Genomic DNA, 16,652 nt, shown 5'->3' with positions numbered 1-16,652 from the left:
GAAAGTTCAGGAAAGACTCGTTTACTTCATCTCACCTCACTGCCCATGACCACCAGGAGACCCTATGCAAGCAAGGACCTTTTATCTCATTATAATATGAAGCAGGGATAGGTAATGATTATGTATCGGCGTGTTGTGTAACCTCATGAATATGTAATAGTTTAGAGGATAAATAGGAAGGAGAACAATGCTGAGGTGGGCATGCCTTTGGAGGAGCGATCCCCGATGCGCCTCAGTGCTGAATAAAAGCATACCTACTTTACAACTTTAATGAGTTGTGGAGTCTACCTGCGTATCACCCATGGTGCGGGGCTGGTGACTCCCGGAGGTGGCAGGGGTCCAGAGACAGGATCCTTTACTCCTGCCTCCCCATGCCAGCAAGGAGGGTGAAGTGGAGCTGGGGACATGCTCTCTGCAAGGAGCTGGAGCTCTGAGCCCCAGCCCTTGTTTGTGGGTGCAAACTGCAACCGTCCCCTGCAGCATCCTCACCGGGCTGCTCAGCCCCCCCCCCCCCCCCCCCGGCAGCATCTGCCCCACATCCCGTGCGTGCGATGCCTGTGCCCACCCGCCCGTGCCACGCCGGTGACGCGGCCGTGCCGCTCCGTGGGGGTATGAAGTCATCGGGGTTCCCATGGTGACAGACTGAGCCTCCCGGGCCGGGCGGGCGCTGCCTTCTCTTTGTGCTGCTCTCTGGAGCTGGGCTCCCTGCCAGGGAAGCCGGGAGCAGCGGCTCTGCCCCTCCAGAGGAGCCCTGGGGATGAGCCCGGTCCTGTGAACAGCACCGATCCCTCCGGAGCGCGGTCCCCGGCACCCACCACAGCGAGAGGTGCTCCTGCAGCCCCCAGCTCCTCACCGCCCCAGCAGATCCTCATCCTTCCCGCGGTGTGTAGAACCTGCGGCTGATGGGGCCCCGGCGCTGGTGGCTGGTGTATGGGTAGGCACAACGGTGTCCTGCGGGCAGAGCAGCTAGTGCCAGCTCTTCCAGATTGGATATTAGGAACAGTACTTGACGGAAAGGGCTGACAAGCGCAGGAACAGGGCTGCGGTGGAGTCATCACCCCTGGAGGGATTGAAAGGACTTGTAGCGCTCGGGGGCATGGTTTAGTGCTGGAATTGGTAGCGCTGGGGAACGGTTGACCTCGATGATCTTAAAGGTCTTTTCCACCGTAAACGCTTCCATGGTTCTATGCCCCGCACTTCTCTACCAGCCCCAGGACTTACACAAGCCCCTTCCCGGCGGATGCAGCGCAGCCGATGCTCTCCCGTGGCGCGCACCCCTCGCCATGCCCCTGCCTGGCGCCGGCCGTGCCGGGTCCCCGTCCTCTCCCGCGGTGCCGCCCCGCACGGCCCCCGCCAGCCCGGGGGCGCGGGTGTCGCTCCCCTTGCGCAAGGAGCAGCCGAGCCCACGGAGCGGGAAGGGGGCTGTGCCCTGAGCCCCCCCTCCCCTGGGGGTTCACAGCGAGCCCCGGGTTTAGGGCGTGTGGGTGCGGGTTGTGAAACACGGAGCAGGGGCGGGAGGAAGCGTTGAGCAACCCCCGGCCTCCCGCTGCCAGAGCCGCGTCCCGATGCTGCTCCTGCTTCCACACTGCGGCATCCCGGGAAAGGGCAGCGGGCAGGGGGCGGCTGTTCCCTGGCACGGGGCTGTGGGGCCTGGGTCTGGGGAGCTGGGGTGGGCAGATTCCTCCCGAGCACCTCGGAGCAGGTCCTTGCCACCAGTGACTGCTGTGCTGGGGCTGGCAGCACCCATGGCTCACAGCAGGAGCGCTGGTGCACTCGCCACCAGTGACTCCTTGTTCCCATCTCTTGGGAAGGCAATGACCGTCCATAGCGAGCCCCAGTGCAGCAGCAGCATCCCAGAGCAGTGCTTCAGCATGTCCTCACTCTGTCCTTTGCGGTTGGGATAGGGGCCCCTGAGGGATGGCTCCTTGATTCCTCTTGGCAACGCTCCTCCCCTGGGAATACAGCTGCCCTGAGCCACTGCAACAGCCTGGGAGGCAGTTGGAGGGAAGAACAAATAATCCCGTCCCCAAAGAGCTGCATGAACCCCCCGTGAGGAGCAGCTTCTTATGGCACAGCTGGTGGCATCCCAGGAATGGCTGCAGCTTCCCAGGCCCAAACGCTGCCTGCCCTTCCTCCTGCTGCCAGTACCCATAATGTCTGTGGGGCAGCTGGCCTGGCTGAGTGCCGCTTCCCAGCCCTGGGAGGGGAAGTAGCTCAGTGTCAGGCAGCTCCTATATCTTGCCCATCTGCCCCTGCACTGGGGCTGAGGCAGGAGGGATGGGCAGCAATGGGCTTCAGAGGTGCTGTGAGGTTTGGGAGCTGCTGGGCAGCTTGTCCCGATGTGTGGCAAGTGCCCCAGCTCTGCGGGTTGGGCGCCATATGCTGGGTATATCCCAACCCTTGGCGTCTCCCTGCTCAACCTGGTGTGCAGCAGGAAGCGGTGGCACCATCCTGCGCACGGTGCTGGTGAGCATTCCCCTGAGGTCCCCAGGAGCAGTGCTGGACTCCTGCCTTCCCTCCCATCCCCTGGGAGCTTTGCTGTGTCTGGTCCCTGCATTCCCACCCTTTCCTATGTCCCCATCCTCGGGGAGAAGCTGGGCTTATTTTACAGAGCCTGGTCCCTCCTGTGTGTGAGAGCAAAGGCAAGCAGCTCGTGCCTCCATCATTGGAGAATGAAGAACCTGGGTGGTCAGTGCAGATGGAGTGCATCACCTCAGTCCCTGACTGCATCCTGCCTGCTCCAGGTCCCTGGTACCCAGCCCCAGCCACTTTGCAGCCTCTCTGGGCACCCAAGCATTGCCCAAAGCCGATGGAGATGGCTGGTTAACTGGGGGCTCTGGAGCCCTACACAGCGCTGCTGCCTCCTCATGCTGCTGCCATTGTCTTCACCATCACCATCCCTTTGTGGTTCTGTGCTGTTGCAAAGTGCCACCACCCCTGGTCAGTGCCTGGCTTCCCTCTCCCTCGCTGTCCCTGGGAACCAACCCAGTCCCTGTGTCAGGCTGACCACGGCTGCCTTCTCCTGCAGCCAAGGGGTGTCACCATTCCCTCTGGAGTCTTGTCCACATGGACAGCAGGGCCTGGCAGCAGTCCAGCACAGCTTTGTGGGATGCTGGTGTGTGGCCATGCTGGCGGCAGCCTCCAGACACAACAGTTAATGGTCAGGAAAAGCTTCCCATCCCTCTGCAGCGGCTTGGGGGGAGCCCTGAGGGATGAGGGACCACTTGTCCCTATCATCACCCACCAGATCCTCTGCAGTCCCAGGAGACAGAAGCATCCCCAGTGCCGCGGGGCAGAGGGCAGCTCACCGGGCCTGGCTTCCCCTTGATGTGACACTTTGCTTCCTTCTGCAGTGATGTGGCTTTGGGCTGCAGCAGGAGGGGGGGTGCTGCAGGAGGTCCCCTATGGTGCTGAGGAGCCTCCAGGGGGACTGGCATGGCCGTCTCCCACCCCAAGCCCTCGGGGCAGGTCAGCAGGTGATAAGGGGTGACCAGTTCCCCTCCCTGGCCCATTTTGTGGCTCCTGGGCTTGCTGGGGTGTCCCATGGGGTGGCACACAAGTCCCTGAGGCCACACCATGAGCACGATGCTGACCCCCCAGTGCTCTCCCGGAGCCAGCCGGTGATGGCGGTGGGATCCCGGGGTGCTGTGGTTGGGAGCTGGCGGTGCCTGGTGCTGGGAGACATTCCTGGAGCGTGTCCCAACCGGTCCCGCGGCAGGCGAGGCTCCTCTTGACTACGGCCGCTCCTCCTCCCCTCGCCCTCCGCGGCGCCAGCCCCGTTGCTGCCGGAGCCCCCGATGTGGAAGGGCCCGGGGAAGGGGCAGGTCCCCTCCAGCAGCCCTGGAGCTGTCCCGCGCATCCCGCGGGCCGGGGATGCCCAGGCTGTGCCGGGGCAGGGAGCGCTGCCGGACAGCGAGGGGCTGGCGCACCAAAACCCTGTGCGCGCTGCGCCGAATCCGGGCCCGTGCCCAGCGCCGCGGACAGCTGCTGAGGGATGTGGGGCATCGGATGGGACCCACGGCACCGCGGCTGCAGCTCGCTTCTTGCAGAGTCGCGTCTCACCGTGACTCACCTTCCCTGCCACTCAACACAGCTGAAACCTCACCTGAGGGCGCAGAAAATAGGTTTTCCTCTTGTTTCCTACCGCGGCTGCTCACCTGGCAACGCAGGGCAGGGAGGGGCTCAGCCCCAGGCTTTCTCCGTGCCAGTTCTCAGACGGCCGGGCTCGGGAAAGGGCCGATGGCTTTCTGGGATGTTCCTGGAGGGATCGGCTGCAGCAGCACCCAGTGAATCACTCACACCTGGAGCTCTCCTGCTTCCGAGGCTCTGTGCGTGTGCCGGCGGCCACGGATTCCTTCCCGGCCCTGGTATGCGCAGAGAGCCGGGAAACACCGCATGGGGGAGGCACCTTGGTGTTGGGGACCCAGCACCCTGCGTGCCCCTCTCCAGTGCCAGTGCAAGCGGGATGCTGCTGGCACGATGGTCAGGATGCTCCCGTGATGAACCACGGGCAGGTAGAGCCCGTGGCACGGCTGCAGAGCATCACTGCTTGGTGCCCCCATGCCCGCGGTGATGCCGGCCTCAGCACTGCCCCATCACAGCCCAGTGACCCCCGTCTGCCCCTGCCCTGCCGCAGGCACCACGCCGTGGGGCTGCTCCGCCAGCTCCGGGCCCGGGGCCAGCACAGCGCCTTGGCAGGCCCCGCACTCCCCCCTGTAACGCAGCCCCTTGTCTAACTGGGACATCCTGCCTTCTCTAAGCGAGCGGCTTGGGGATGGTCCTGGCCTGGGGATGCCGGATCCCTGGAGCTGGGGAAGGAGGGGGAAAGCCGTGGCCACGGTGAACTTTGGAGCCACCGGCCAGGTTTGGGGGCCGGGCAGGGGCCTAACGAGAGAAAGGCTAATGAAGAGGAGGGGATGCGCTGCCTGCTGCGCCTTTAAGAAGAGCGGTGGCATCGCCGCCCCTCCCCTGCCTGGGAACTGTGTGTGCCTGGGAAAGTTGCCTGCAGCCGGCCCTGGAGCATCTTTGCTCGGTGGCAGGTGGCCCTGCCTCGGGTCCCCATCCCTGCAGTGGCCCCGGGGACCCCACTGCCGCTCCCCTCCCTCCCGCAGGAAGATGCCCCCGGAGCTGCCCGTTGCCCCTCCGGGAGCCGAGGGGAGCCAGGAGGGCGGAGGTACGCGGGGTGCTGGGGATGTGGGTGACCGAGGAAACAGGGGGAGGTGGCACATGGGGCACATGCTGGGGCCCCGGGGGAGCACAGGCAACAGCAGTAGGATGGGGTGCAGGTGATTCACCCCAAGGAGAGTTGTGATCCCATGGGGTGTCCTGGAGGTGAGGGGCACCTTGAGGGTCAGGGGTGCACCCTGGGCAGAGGAGGAGCCCTAGGGGACAGTCCCTCCAGTCGCTGGGTGGGCAGAGGGAGGCCAGGGCAGCACAGGTCCCTGGCCGCCTCGCTGGGCATCCTCCTGCCCAGTGCAGTCACACCACCGGGGGCTTCCCAGCGTGTTCACTGGCTCTGGGGTGGGCTTTGGCCATTGGTCTGAGCTGGTGGTTCCTGGGAGGTGGCATCCGGAGCAGGGCAGGAGGATGCTCCTGCTGGCTCGAGGGCAGTCACTGTACTTGACATGGGTGCTGGGGTCCCACGAGCTGTGGGTGCAGGAGAGGTCCTGGCCGAGGCCCTGCCAGCCTGCAGCCTCATGGGAGCTGTGCCTGCGTGCGGAGCAGCCCATCTCCACCACTACTGGCCTTCACAGGGCTGGTGCTTGGAGCCATACCTTGACCTGGAGCGGGCCCAGGGGCTTGGATCCCCACAGCAGCTCCATCCCACTCTGCCCAGGCTCAGGCAGTGCCCCGAGGTCCCCGGGAGCACATTACATTGCGCTGAGATAGACAGAGGTGCACGGCTGGCTCCTGACTGGCAGATCCCAGAGTTCTTGGGACGTGGAGAATGGAGATACAGGAGCAAAAACTGCCTTGAGCCCCAGCACAGCACCGAGCCCAGCAGAAACCCCTCAGGGGTACAAACTTCCCCCCCCCCACTTCACCCACCCCTCGCAGCCCCCAGCCCCTGCCCGGGCTGCAGCAGGGCCGGCACTTTGGGGGGATCAGCTCGGTGGGGTGGGGAAAGCCCTCTTTGGGGGGCCGGGCTGGGCTGGGCGGGGGCCGCGACGCTCCCGCTTCCCCCCCCCCCCCGGCACCGCGCTCCGGGCCGCCCTCGATAAAGGGGCGGGAGCACCGGGGGCCGGTACGCGGCGGGACCGCCTGCGCCCGGCTCTGCTCGGTACGGCACGGAGCGGCACGGAGCGGCTCGGAGCGGTGCAGCCCCGCGGTGGGTGAGTGCGTGCGGCCGCGGGGGTCCCGCCGCAGGCGGGGCAGGGGGGTGCTGCGGGGCAGGACCGGACCGGACAGACCCCCCCCGCGGGCTCTTGTCCGCCCTCCCGCGGGGGGCGCGCTCCTCCCCGGTGCAACCGGGCCGCGCTGTGCTGGGCTGAGACCCGGCGTGGCCATCGCAGTGGTGTCAGGCCGGGTGCTCCCCCGCCCGCAGCCGTGTGCGCGGGGAGGGGCGGCTCTCGCCCACCCTGGCTGCTATGGAGAAACCCGAGCTCGCCGCCCGCACCGGGGGTCTCCGTAGCAGGGCTGGGGGCTGCGGGGAGCTGCTGCCGGGGCCGGGGCGAGCAGGCAGGGAGCTGGGAGCAGGCAGGGAACAGGCAGGAGGCAGGGAGCAGGCAGGGAGCGGGAAGGGCTTGTGGAGGCAGAGCCCGCGCACACCCTGGGCACGACTCCCCGAGGCACCGGGCAGAGTGGAGTCGGGGCCCCCCGCACGCTGCCGTCGGGGCTCCCTCCCGAGCAGGGACAGGCAGCGGCTGCCCGCCGGGCACTGGCAGCTCCCGGCCTGTTGGGTGGCCCTGGGCACTGCCAGCTGTCCCTCCAGCATGGGGATGTGTGGTGACACACATGGCCAGGCATGATCCCGCTGCCCTGGCCCAAAGCCGGGGCTCTCCCTGGTACGTGAGGCACCAGCAGTGGCACCTTGTCCTCCTGAGGCTGCCATGTGCCCTGGCACGGTGTGGTACTGGTGCCTCCCCGGGCCTGCTGTGCTGTCACCGGTGTCAGGGCATGGGGCTGACATGGGGCAATGGTGGCATCCTCCACTCCCGCAGGCTCCCACGATGAGCAGCCGGCTCCTGCTCCTCACTGTGCTCCCTGTGCTCCTGGGCCCACCAGTTGCCGCAGTGCAGAAGAGGAGCCAAGGTGGGTGCTGAGCACCGGGTGCACGCAGTGGGCGAGGGGCCAGCACTGTCGTGCAATGGTGCCAGCCTGTGCCCTGAGCACTGTTGCCATCCCGCAGCGGTGTGTGAGGACGTGCTGGAGGCCGACATTGCCTTCCTGGTGGACGGCTCGTCCAGCATCGGCAGGAACAACTTCCGTGCCATCCGCACGTTCATGGAGGAGCTGGTGGTGCCCTTCATGCCGGTGGTGGGCGAGAGGGCCGTGCGCATCGCCGTGGTGCAGTACAGTGACGAGCCACGGTGAGCCCCGGGAAGGGGCACGGGAGCAGCAGGCGGTGGGGACGGGAGCTGACGTGTCCCCTGCTCCCCAGGGTGGAGTTCTCCTTCTCCCAGCACACCAACGGCACCAGTGTCCGGAGGGCCATCCAGCAGCTCAGCTACAAGGGCGGCAACACGCGCACCGGTGCCGGCTTCCGCTATGTGGCTGACAACTTCTTTGGTCCCACACAGCTCCGGCCTGGGGTCCCCCAGGTACAGGCATGGCTGTGGCCCTGGGAGCACCCAGGGAGCAACACAGCAGGTCTGTGGGCTCTGGGCTGGGGCTTATGGCTCATCCCTGGCACCACAGATCTGCATCCTCATCACGGATGGCAAGTCCCAGGATGATGCTGAGGGGCCGGCAGCGAAGCTGAAGAGCCAGGGCATCAAGGTCTTTGCCGTTGGTGAGGCTTTGGCACTGGACAAGAGGGTCTGCTGCTGGGTTCAGGGTTCCTGCCCTCACCCATCATCTCCATCCTTGCCAGGAGTCAAGAATGCTGACCGCAAGGAGCTGATCCGTGTTGCCTCAATGCCCACCGATGCTTTCTTCTTCTATGTTGGTGACTTCAAGCTGCTAGGGACGCTGGTGCCACTGATGACACGGAGGGTGTGCACGAGCGTCGGGGGTACCCTGCGCACGCTGGGTATGGACTCCTGTCCTCCTCCCTTGGGTCCACCTTTAGCACCCATCCTCCCCAAAATGCCTTCCTGGCCATCCTGTGACACTGAGCACATGGCTGTGCCACCCTGGGAAGCTCTCCCTGCTGCCCCACGCACCCTGGAGCTGATGGCCCCTGTGCTCCCCTCCAGACGGGACAAGCCACACCGGCCCCTCAAACCTGCAGTTCCTGGAGCGGGGCCTTGATCAGCTGCAGATCCAATGGACCGTGGCCAGCGGCCCCGTCACCGGCTACCGGGTGCAGCACGTGCCGCTGACTGGGCTGGGGCAGCCGGTTGTGGCCGAGAGGCAGGAGGTGAGGGTCCCACCCACACACCTGGGGTCCCCAGCGGCCCCATGCATGGCCTGGGGACACCAAGGGGTGACACGGTCCCTGCCCAGGTGAGCCTGGGGCCACGGGAGACCAGCGCCGTGCTGCGGGGGCTGCGTGAGGGGACCGAGTACCTGGTCACTGTCACTGCCCAGTACGCCAACAGCATCGGCGAGTCCGTGTCTGGCCGAGCGCGCACCCGTGAGTGTCCGTGACCACGGGTTGGGGCCATGGGCAGGCGCACACGGGGCTGGGGTTCACCCCTGCCTCTGCGTCGTCCCCAGAGAGTCAGGCTGGCTCCGTGCTGGATTTCCGCGTGGTGGAGACTGGACCGACGTTCCTGCGGCTGGCCTGGCAGCCCGGCCCTGAGCCCCCACAGGGCTACAGCCTCAGCTATGGTGTGCGAGGTGAGGGGACATGAGAGGTGAGGGATGGGCAAGGTGAGAGATGGGCAAGGTGAGAGATGTGCGAGGTGAGGGATGGGCAAGGTGAGAGATGTGCTAGATGAGAGATGTGCGAGGTGAGGGACATGCAAGGGGAAGGAATGGTGCCTACAAGGGAGCTGTCCTGCCTGGATGCCTTTGCACTGCTTCATAGGCCGGGCATAGGCATGGCGGGGTGCATGCATGGGGTTTGGTGCAGGGGTGCACGGCCAGAGCACTGTGGCTGCTGGTGCCCGTGCTGCAGGGCACACGTGTGTGCAGAGGCATGGGGCCGTGTGTGTGTTCCTACACCCCGAGGCTCAGGTGTGTGCTAGTGTGTTCATGACAGCCGGTGCCATGTGGCGCGTGCCCGGCACAGGTGGGGGTGCCGGCACACGCATGCAGGGGGTGTCACCCCCGTCCTTCTGAGCCCCACTGCAGCTGCACACCTGCAGCCCCTCCCTGCCCCACGGCCCTCGGGGTGCCCCTGGCTGCGGTCCCGGCCTCTCCCAGGCTCCCCACCCCTGGCACCGCCTGGCACCCCCAGGGCAGGCTGCAGACACCCCTTGGTTGCCGGCATGGAGCGTGCCAGGCCCCTGCCCACCGCAGCCTCCCCACCAGGAGCAGCCCAGGGGCAGGAGAAGAGCCTGGGGGCCAGTGCGCAATCGGCCACGCTCAGCAACCTGCGCCCCGACACCGAGTACGTGGTGATGCTGCGGCCCCGCTACGCGCAGCAGCCCGCCCGCCCCAGCACCCTCACCGCAAGGACACGTAAGCACTGAGCCAGGTCCTGGGATCACATTGGGTGGGAATGGGTTCCCAGCACAGGGACACCCCTTCACTCGCCATGCCCCATAGGGATGGGGCTGCCTGGCCCATTGATGCCGGGGAGGGGGGGCGGATGGGGATGTGTGTGCGCATGACTACAAGGTGATGGTGATGCTCTGAGCCCCAGAAGGTGCTCCCAGGGGGCACTCCCGAGCCCGTTCGCCTCCTCCTGGGAATGTTTCCACTGGAACTTCCCCCACGTGATGTAAAAATGTCGGCTGGAAAAGTGCAGTTTTCGTGAATTCAAGCACTGGCTCTGAAGGAGGGAAACGTGGTTGCCGCAGGGAGGAGGGTGGCGGCAGCATCACCGGGCAGGCGCGGGGGCGAGCCCCCGAGGGAACACCTTTGCAAGCCTCAGAACTGGCAAACCAATTCCTCAGCTGCCCCAGGCTGCTTTAACCAGCAGAAAGTATTTAATGCATTAGGAGGAAGGTGTTGGAGCTCCCGTTCTCTGGAGCCGGGTTGCTTTGAAGAAGCCACCCGGGTGCAGGCTGCCCTGGGTGATCTGGGTGCAGTGCAGCATCCATGGGCAGAGGGGTTCCCATCCCCAGAGCAGGCGGGTGTCTTGGTGCTTCCCACTGTTCCGTGCCCCCCTGTCCCATGGGGAACCCCAGGGGCTTCTCTCACCGCAGGGCACCCGGTAGCTGTGCAGCACTTGGCTGTTCACAATGTGTCGGCGCAGAGCATGCTGCTGGCCTGGCAGCCTGTCAGCGGGGCCACCGGCTACCGGCTCTCCTGGGCCACCCTCACAGGTAGGTGCCCATCCCTTGTGCCCCTTGTGCTGGTGGCCGCAGGGAAGGGGACAGGAGGGGGCAGTGGCACCCCAAGGGATGGCTTTGCCGGCTCCTGCAGGGCAGGACAGGCACAGGGTGGACCTGGACGCTGGGCGGACGTCACATGCGCTGGGGGGGCTGCAGCCCAACACTGACTACGTGGTGGCCGTGGCCCCGCTCTTCGGGCAGCTGGAGGGACCAGCAGCCACCATGCGGCAGAGGACGGGTAGGTGCTGGGTATGGGGCTGCCACCCCGTTCCTACCCTGTTGCCCTTGCCGTGGCATGAGGGAGGGACCATACCTATAGCACCGCACCACAGCAATGCTGCTGCGGTGTGCGGGGCTGGTGGCAGCGTGACACGGGGCAGCCTGGCTCATGGGGTCCCTCTTGCAGAGCCAGGTGCAGAGCAGATGCTGCGGACCAACATCCTGGGCCCCACGTCCATCCAGGTGCTCTGGACCAGTGCTCGTGATGCCCGTGGCTACCGTCTGGAGTGGAAGAGAGCCGCAGGTAGGCTCAGAGTGCCTCATCACCCCCATGGACCCCTTGTGCCAGCAGCTTGCACTGACACCCCCCCTCCCCACAGGACCGGAGCCCCCCAGGACGGTGTCGCTCCCCAGCAGTACCAACACCTACCAGCTGACGGGGCTGCAGCCGGGTACTGAGTACCGCATCACCCTCTACACGCTCTACGATGGCAGGGAGGTGGCCACCCCTGTCACCACCTTCCAGACAGGTGACTGCCGGAGGTCCCCTGGGTTGTCCCCACCCTTCCAATCCATTGGGATGGAGGGATGTCCCAGGTATTGTTCATCCCGGGGACCCCTTGGCCGTGAGACCCAGCTCTGCAGCCTTGTCCTGGGGTGATGCTGGGGCCGTGCTCCAGCCGTGCCTCATCGCGTGCCCTTTCAGACGTGGAGGTGCCCGTGGGAGCTGTGTCGGACCTGCGGGTGCTCGAGGAGTCGAGCCGGTGGCTGCGGCTGGGCTGGACGGGCGTCCCTGGCGCCACCGAGTACAAAGTGGTGGTGCGCAACAGCCAGGGTGAGCGGGGCCGGGTCAGCCTGTGGCAGGGTGAGCCGGGCAGGGTGCAGGCAGCGCCCAGGGCCCCGGCTGGCCGGAGGGTGCTGAGTGCCTGTGGCTGCGCTCCCGGCAGATGGCACGGAGAGGACGAGGCGCGTCCCCGGCAGCCAGACGGGACTTGAGCTGGGAGACCTCCGCGAGGGCATCGCTTACCTGGTGCGCGTCTCGGCGCTCGCAGGCAGCAGGGAGGGCAGCGCGGCCACGCTCACCGTCCGCCGCAGTGAGTCCCCGCCGGGGTTTGGCACCGGGATCCCAGTGCTGTGCATTCCCCCCCCCCCCCCAATGCCTTTGTTCTCTACCCCCGTGGGGTGCCGGGTGGCCGCAGGGCCCCTCTGAGCATCCCGCGGTGACGCTGTGGTGCCGTGGGGCGGTGCAGAGCTCCCGGCGGTGGGCAGCGTGTCGGAGCTGCGGGTGATGGAGGCGAGTCCCGGGCAGCTCCGGGTGACCTGGCGGGGGCTGCCGGGCGCCGGGGGCTACCTGCTGAGCTGGCGGGGCAGCGACGGTGAGTGCGAGCACCGCGGGAGGCTGCGCGGTGGCGCCAGAGCCCTTCCCATCGCAGCCGTCCCCCGTAGGTGTGGAGCAGTCCCGCTTCCTCCCCGCCGACCCCACCGCCTTCACCATCGAGGGGCTGCGCCCCGGCGTCATCTACACCGTTGGTGTCTCTGCCGTTGTGGATGGGCGTGAGGGCAGCCCCGTCACCGCCACGGCGCGGACCGGTGAGGTGTCCCCCTGCCCGTCAGTGCTGGCCGGTGCCGCTGGCCGCCAGCCCCGGTGACATGGTCCTCTTGGTGTCGCAGCACCCGAGCAGGTGGGGACGGTGTCGAGGCTAGAGGTGCAGGCATCCAGGAGCAACGTCGCCCGTGTCACCTGGGTCGGTGTGCCAGGAGCCACGGCTTACCGTGTGGTGTGGAGCCGCAGGGATGGTACCGTGGGATGGGGACGGGGATGGGCTGTGGGGGTGGTGGGCTGGGGGCTGATCCATGCTCCTTGGCAGGGGGCTCGGAGAGCAGCCGCCACGTTCCCGGCCACACCAGCTCCTTCGACATCCCCGACCTGGAGGGAGGCGTCTCCTACACCGTGAAGGTGACAGCGCTCATCGGCAACCGCGAGGGCAACCCTGTCTCCATTGTCGTCACCACCCGTGAGTGCTGGGTCAGGGGCAGCACCTGGGGTGACACCAGGCGCTGTGCCCCTAACCCTGCTCCTCTGCCCAACAGCGGAGGCAGCGCCAGTGCCCCCCGTCAGCAGCTTCCAGGTGACAGAGGCCTCAGAGCACCGGCTGCGCCTGGCCTGGGTGCCGGCCACTGGCAGCACTGGGTACCGCCTGGTCTGGCGCCTGGCTGAAGGTGAGAGTGACCCCAGCCCCCTGCACCCCCCAGGCCCCCCCATGTGCACCCTCACCCCTCTGTGCCCACGCAGGGGGGCCCCAGCGCAGCCAGCAGCTCCCAGCCACCGCCACCACCTACGACCTCACGGGGCTGGAGCCAGGACGGCGCTACCACATCAGCATCACCAGCATGGCCGGTGGCCGGGAGAGCGAGCCAGCCACCATCACTGGCATTACTGGTACAGGACTGTGTGCAGGGCATGGGAAGCCCAGAGGGGACTTGGAACCGGGCAGTGCCTTGGGCTGAGGAGGGTGATGGGTGGGGAGTGGGAGCCAGCTGGGGGCTGCCCCATGGGGCTGGGACACGCTTCTCCTCTCTTGGCAGCTGCCCTGGGCCGTGTCACCAGCCTGCAGGTGACAGAGGTACGGAGGGACTCGGTGACACTCACCTGGAACCCGGTCCCTGGTGCTTCTGGCTACATCCTCTCCTGGACCCCCCCCACGGGTGAGACGGGCGGGTGTCCCTGGGTTGGGCTGTGTCCCTGTGGGTCTCGCTGCCCCCCTGACCCTATCCCTGGGTGGCAGCGGGCAGGGAGTCAGGGCGCACGCTGCCCGGCACTGCCAGCTCCCAGCAGGTCTCGGGGCTGCGCCTGGGCCAGCGCTACACCTTCACCCTACGCCCGCTGCTGGGCAGCACGCCCGGTGCTGAGACGTCTGTCAGTGAGCGCACAGGTACCATGGGGTCACTGGGGACCTGGTCACTGGTGGCTGCTCCAGCAGCCGCTTCACCCCCTCTCTGTCCCCAGTGTGCAGGGATGCCCGCGGTGACATCGTGTTCCTGGTGCACGGCACCCGCGACAGCTCCTCTGGCGCTGATGCCATCCGTACGCTCCTCTCCAACACTGTGTCTGCGCTGGGGCGCCTGGGCCCGGACGGCACCCAGGTAGGGGCTGCGGTGGTGGGGGATCCCCGGGGACACGGGCGGGTTGTGTTGCCCACTGCTCCCTGTGCCCTCGCAGGTGGCTCTGGCCACGTACAGCTACCGCAGCCTGCCCTGGCTGCTGCTGAACCGCTCCAGTGACCTGTCCGTCGTGCTGGAGCAGATCCGCACCATGCGCTACGAGGAGCCCAGCGGCAATGCCATCGGTGAGGGGCGGCTCTGGGAGCCGGGCAGCGCTGTGGGACCCTGCGGACTGCCCTTTTCTCCTTCTCCCTCCCTAGGAGCAGCCATCACCTTCGCCAGGACCTACCTGCTGAGCCCTGGTGCGGGGCGCCGGCCCAGCGTGCCGGCCGTGCTGGTGGTCCTGGCTGACGGCCCCTCCGGGGACGATGCCATTGCGGCGGCCAGGGATGTCAAGGCTGGGGGTGAGGATGGATGGATGAGTGCCGCAGGGTGCACGGCAGCTCCGCAGGGTGCTGAGGCTGCTCTTGGCCAGGGGTCCGGGTGCTGGCAGTGGGACTGGAGGGAGCAGACCGGGAGCAGCTCCGGCGTATGGTGACCGGGGAGGACCCGCGGTACATCTACCATGGCGGCGTTGCCCCGGCTGAGCTGGAGGGGGAGCTCACCGATGACCTCTGCACCATCATCTCGACCAGGGTAAGGAGCTGGGAGGGGAGCGGGGAGCAGCCCCATGGGGGGGCTTCTCCTGCCCATCATCTTAACCAGGGTAAGGGGCTGGGGGGGAGCAGCCCCACGGGGGGCTTCTCCTGCCCTGGACTCACGCAGGCTTCTCTGGTCTTGTCAGCCGGAGCCGGAGCCGAAGCCAAGGCCCTGCACTGTGCAGTGCCCCAAGGTGAGCATCCCCACACCATGCTGTGCTGCACTATGCTGTACTGTGCCACAGGGGCTCAGTGGGGGCCAGGGACCCCCAGCTTGCTGATGGCAGCAGCACAATGAGGGGCTGAGCATGGGGATGCAGCTCCTGACCCCCCCACTCTGTCCCCTTGCAGGGCGAGAAGGGAGACCGTGGCGAGGCAGTGAGTGCTCCGTGTCCCCATCCCAGCTGTAGCTCTGGGGGTGATGTGTCCCCCAAACCCTGCTAGTGCCAGCCCTCAGGGAATGCTCACCACTGGCTTTGTCTCCACAGGGACCACAAGGACACACGGGGCCACCGGGCCCCCCTGGGCAGCTGGTAATATCCTGATGGGGACAGCTCCCGGGGGGGGGGCAGTGACATGGTCCCCATGTCCCCTTGTCCTGCTGGCAGGCTCTGGGGCAGGGACCTGCCCAGCCCTTGCCATTGGGGTGGAGGAGGCACATCCCTTGGCCACCACCCAGCACCCAGCCCATCCTCTTTGCTGTCCCTCCAGGGCCGCCACGGGCTGCCAGGACCCCCAGGACCCCCGGGGCCACAAGGTCTGCCTGGACGAAGTGTGGAGCAGCCGGGCAAGAAGGGGGACAGGGTGAGCACCCCCGAGGCCTCAGCCGGGGTCCCTGGGCGCAGCTCTGTGCTACTGGTGCAGGGACCAGCACTGCACTGGGGGGTGTCCAGTAGTGCCCGAGTGCATCAAACGCTGGCTTCTTTCTCCCACAGGGATACCCTGGAGCTGATGGGACACCAGGAAGCCCCGGCCGCCCCGGGAGCCCTGGATCACCCGGCCAGCCGGTGAGTGCGGGTGTCCCTTGTGTCCCCTGCTGCCTCATGGGCTTTCCCCATTGCTTGGCCCTTTCCCTGTGCCAGGGGTCTCTGTAGCTGGCAGGGTCACTGCTGTCCCTGTGTGTCCCAAGTGTGACTGTCCATCCCTGCCTCGGCTGGAGCCCCCCTCCCATCCCTGCTCCACTGCTGGCAGGGACCTGCATTCACCTGCTGAGCTGTTGTTTTCCAGGGCATCCCCGGTCCCCGAGGGGATCCTGTGAGTACGGCCCCATCCCTCCCCTGTCCCACTGCCTGCCTGTACCCCCTTCACTCTTGTCCTTCCTTCCCAGGGCACACGAGGGCCGATGGGGCTCCCTGGCCTGAAGGGGGAGAAGGGAGAGCCGGTAGGTGACGGGCAGGGGCTGCCCTGCAGGGTCCCGGTGGGGCATCTCCTGGCTCTTGGTGTCTGCTGACCCCAGGGTGTCCCCATCTCCCTGCTGGGCTCCTGGCCCTGAGGTCCTGTCCTGCACTGGGGACAGCAGGACACTGATTCTTCCTCCCCTCCTCATTCAGGGGGAGCCACAGGTTATCACGGACGGAAGGCAGGGGCTGCCAGGCCAGAAAGGGGAGCCGGGCAGGCCGGTACGTGTGAGGATGGGGATGCTGAGAGGTCTCTGCCACAGCCCCGGCCACAGCTAATGGAACATCTCTGTCCCCCAGGGCAGCCCTGGCCCCCCCGGCAGCCCTGGCACAAGGGGGCCCTTTGGCGACCCAGGGCCCCCCGGTCCGCTGGGACCCCCAGGGTCACCAGGACCACCAGGAGAGTTTGTGAAGGTAAATCCCACCCGTGCTGTGCAAGGGAGGTGTGGGATGGGGGTGAAGCTGCTCCCCTTGTGTGCTCCCTGGGTCCTGCCCATGGGCTGTGTCCCCACCAGACGTGTCCATGCACACACACACACATGCATGAGCTCTGGCACTGGGCAGAGCAGGAACAGGCATGTGGCACGCATGTGCTTTGATGCCACTGATGATGGGCTCTGTCCAGCGCATCCCTTCCATTCAAGGGGAGGAATGGGAAGAGCCCAGGCGTGCCCTTACTTGCTTTTTGC

The 16,652-nt window shown here is 66.7% G+C and overlaps 1 protein-coding gene across 1 annotated transcript in view; it reads left to right on the top strand.

The window, feature by feature from the left end:
• Window positions 1-4,805: 4,805 nt before the first annotated feature.
• Window positions 4,806-16,652, top strand: part of COL7A1 (collagen type VII alpha 1 chain) — a 28,588-nt gene continuing 16,741 nt past the window's right edge. The window contains exons 1-36 of the mRNA XM_057417753.1: window positions 4,806-5,173; window positions 7,161-7,251; window positions 7,349-7,529; window positions 7,601-7,760; window positions 7,858-7,951; window positions 8,033-8,191; window positions 8,358-8,521; window positions 8,608-8,737; window positions 8,821-8,943; window positions 9,580-9,729; window positions 10,419-10,538; window positions 10,639-10,785; window positions 10,954-11,070; window positions 11,147-11,296; window positions 11,473-11,601; window positions 11,714-11,860; window positions 12,017-12,142; window positions 12,213-12,356; window positions 12,438-12,563; window positions 12,635-12,781; window positions 12,858-12,986; window positions 13,060-13,206; window positions 13,353-13,472; window positions 13,553-13,699; window positions 13,774-13,910; window positions 13,987-14,113; window positions 14,189-14,332; window positions 14,404-14,564; window positions 14,713-14,760; window positions 14,918-14,944; window positions 15,055-15,099; window positions 15,278-15,370; window positions 15,502-15,594; window positions 15,894-15,947; window positions 16,117-16,185; window positions 16,264-16,377. Coding sequence (XP_057273736.1) covers window positions 7,170-7,251; window positions 7,349-7,529; window positions 7,601-7,760; window positions 7,858-7,951; window positions 8,033-8,191; window positions 8,358-8,521; window positions 8,608-8,737; window positions 8,821-8,943; window positions 9,580-9,729; window positions 10,419-10,538; window positions 10,639-10,785; window positions 10,954-11,070; window positions 11,147-11,296; window positions 11,473-11,601; window positions 11,714-11,860; window positions 12,017-12,142; window positions 12,213-12,356; window positions 12,438-12,563; window positions 12,635-12,781; window positions 12,858-12,986; window positions 13,060-13,206; window positions 13,353-13,472; window positions 13,553-13,699; window positions 13,774-13,910; window positions 13,987-14,113; window positions 14,189-14,332; window positions 14,404-14,564; window positions 14,713-14,760; window positions 14,918-14,944; window positions 15,055-15,099; window positions 15,278-15,370; window positions 15,502-15,594; window positions 15,894-15,947; window positions 16,117-16,185; window positions 16,264-16,377 — 4,251 coding nt within the window. The 5' untranslated portion in view covers window positions 4,806-5,173; window positions 7,161-7,169. The remainder of the gene's footprint in view (window positions 5,174-7,160; window positions 7,252-7,348; window positions 7,530-7,600; window positions 7,761-7,857; window positions 7,952-8,032; window positions 8,192-8,357; window positions 8,522-8,607; window positions 8,738-8,820; window positions 8,944-9,579; window positions 9,730-10,418; window positions 10,539-10,638; window positions 10,786-10,953; window positions 11,071-11,146; window positions 11,297-11,472; window positions 11,602-11,713; window positions 11,861-12,016; window positions 12,143-12,212; window positions 12,357-12,437; window positions 12,564-12,634; window positions 12,782-12,857; window positions 12,987-13,059; window positions 13,207-13,352; window positions 13,473-13,552; window positions 13,700-13,773; window positions 13,911-13,986; window positions 14,114-14,188; window positions 14,333-14,403; window positions 14,565-14,712; window positions 14,761-14,917; window positions 14,945-15,054; window positions 15,100-15,277; window positions 15,371-15,501; window positions 15,595-15,893; window positions 15,948-16,116; window positions 16,186-16,263; window positions 16,378-16,652) is intronic.

The sequence above is a fragment of the Pezoporus wallicus genome, unplaced genomic scaffold (assembly GCF_028554395.1).
Source record: "Pezoporus wallicus isolate ANWC-B61680 ecotype Strahan unplaced genomic scaffold, APGP_CSIRO_Pwel_v1 contig_8542, whole genome shotgun sequence".
Taxonomy (NCBI): domain Eukaryota; kingdom Metazoa; phylum Chordata; class Aves; order Psittaciformes; family Psittacidae; genus Pezoporus; species Pezoporus wallicus.
The sequence above is the reverse complement of the archived record's forward strand: the minus strand, read 5'-3'. Positions and strand labels throughout refer to the sequence as shown.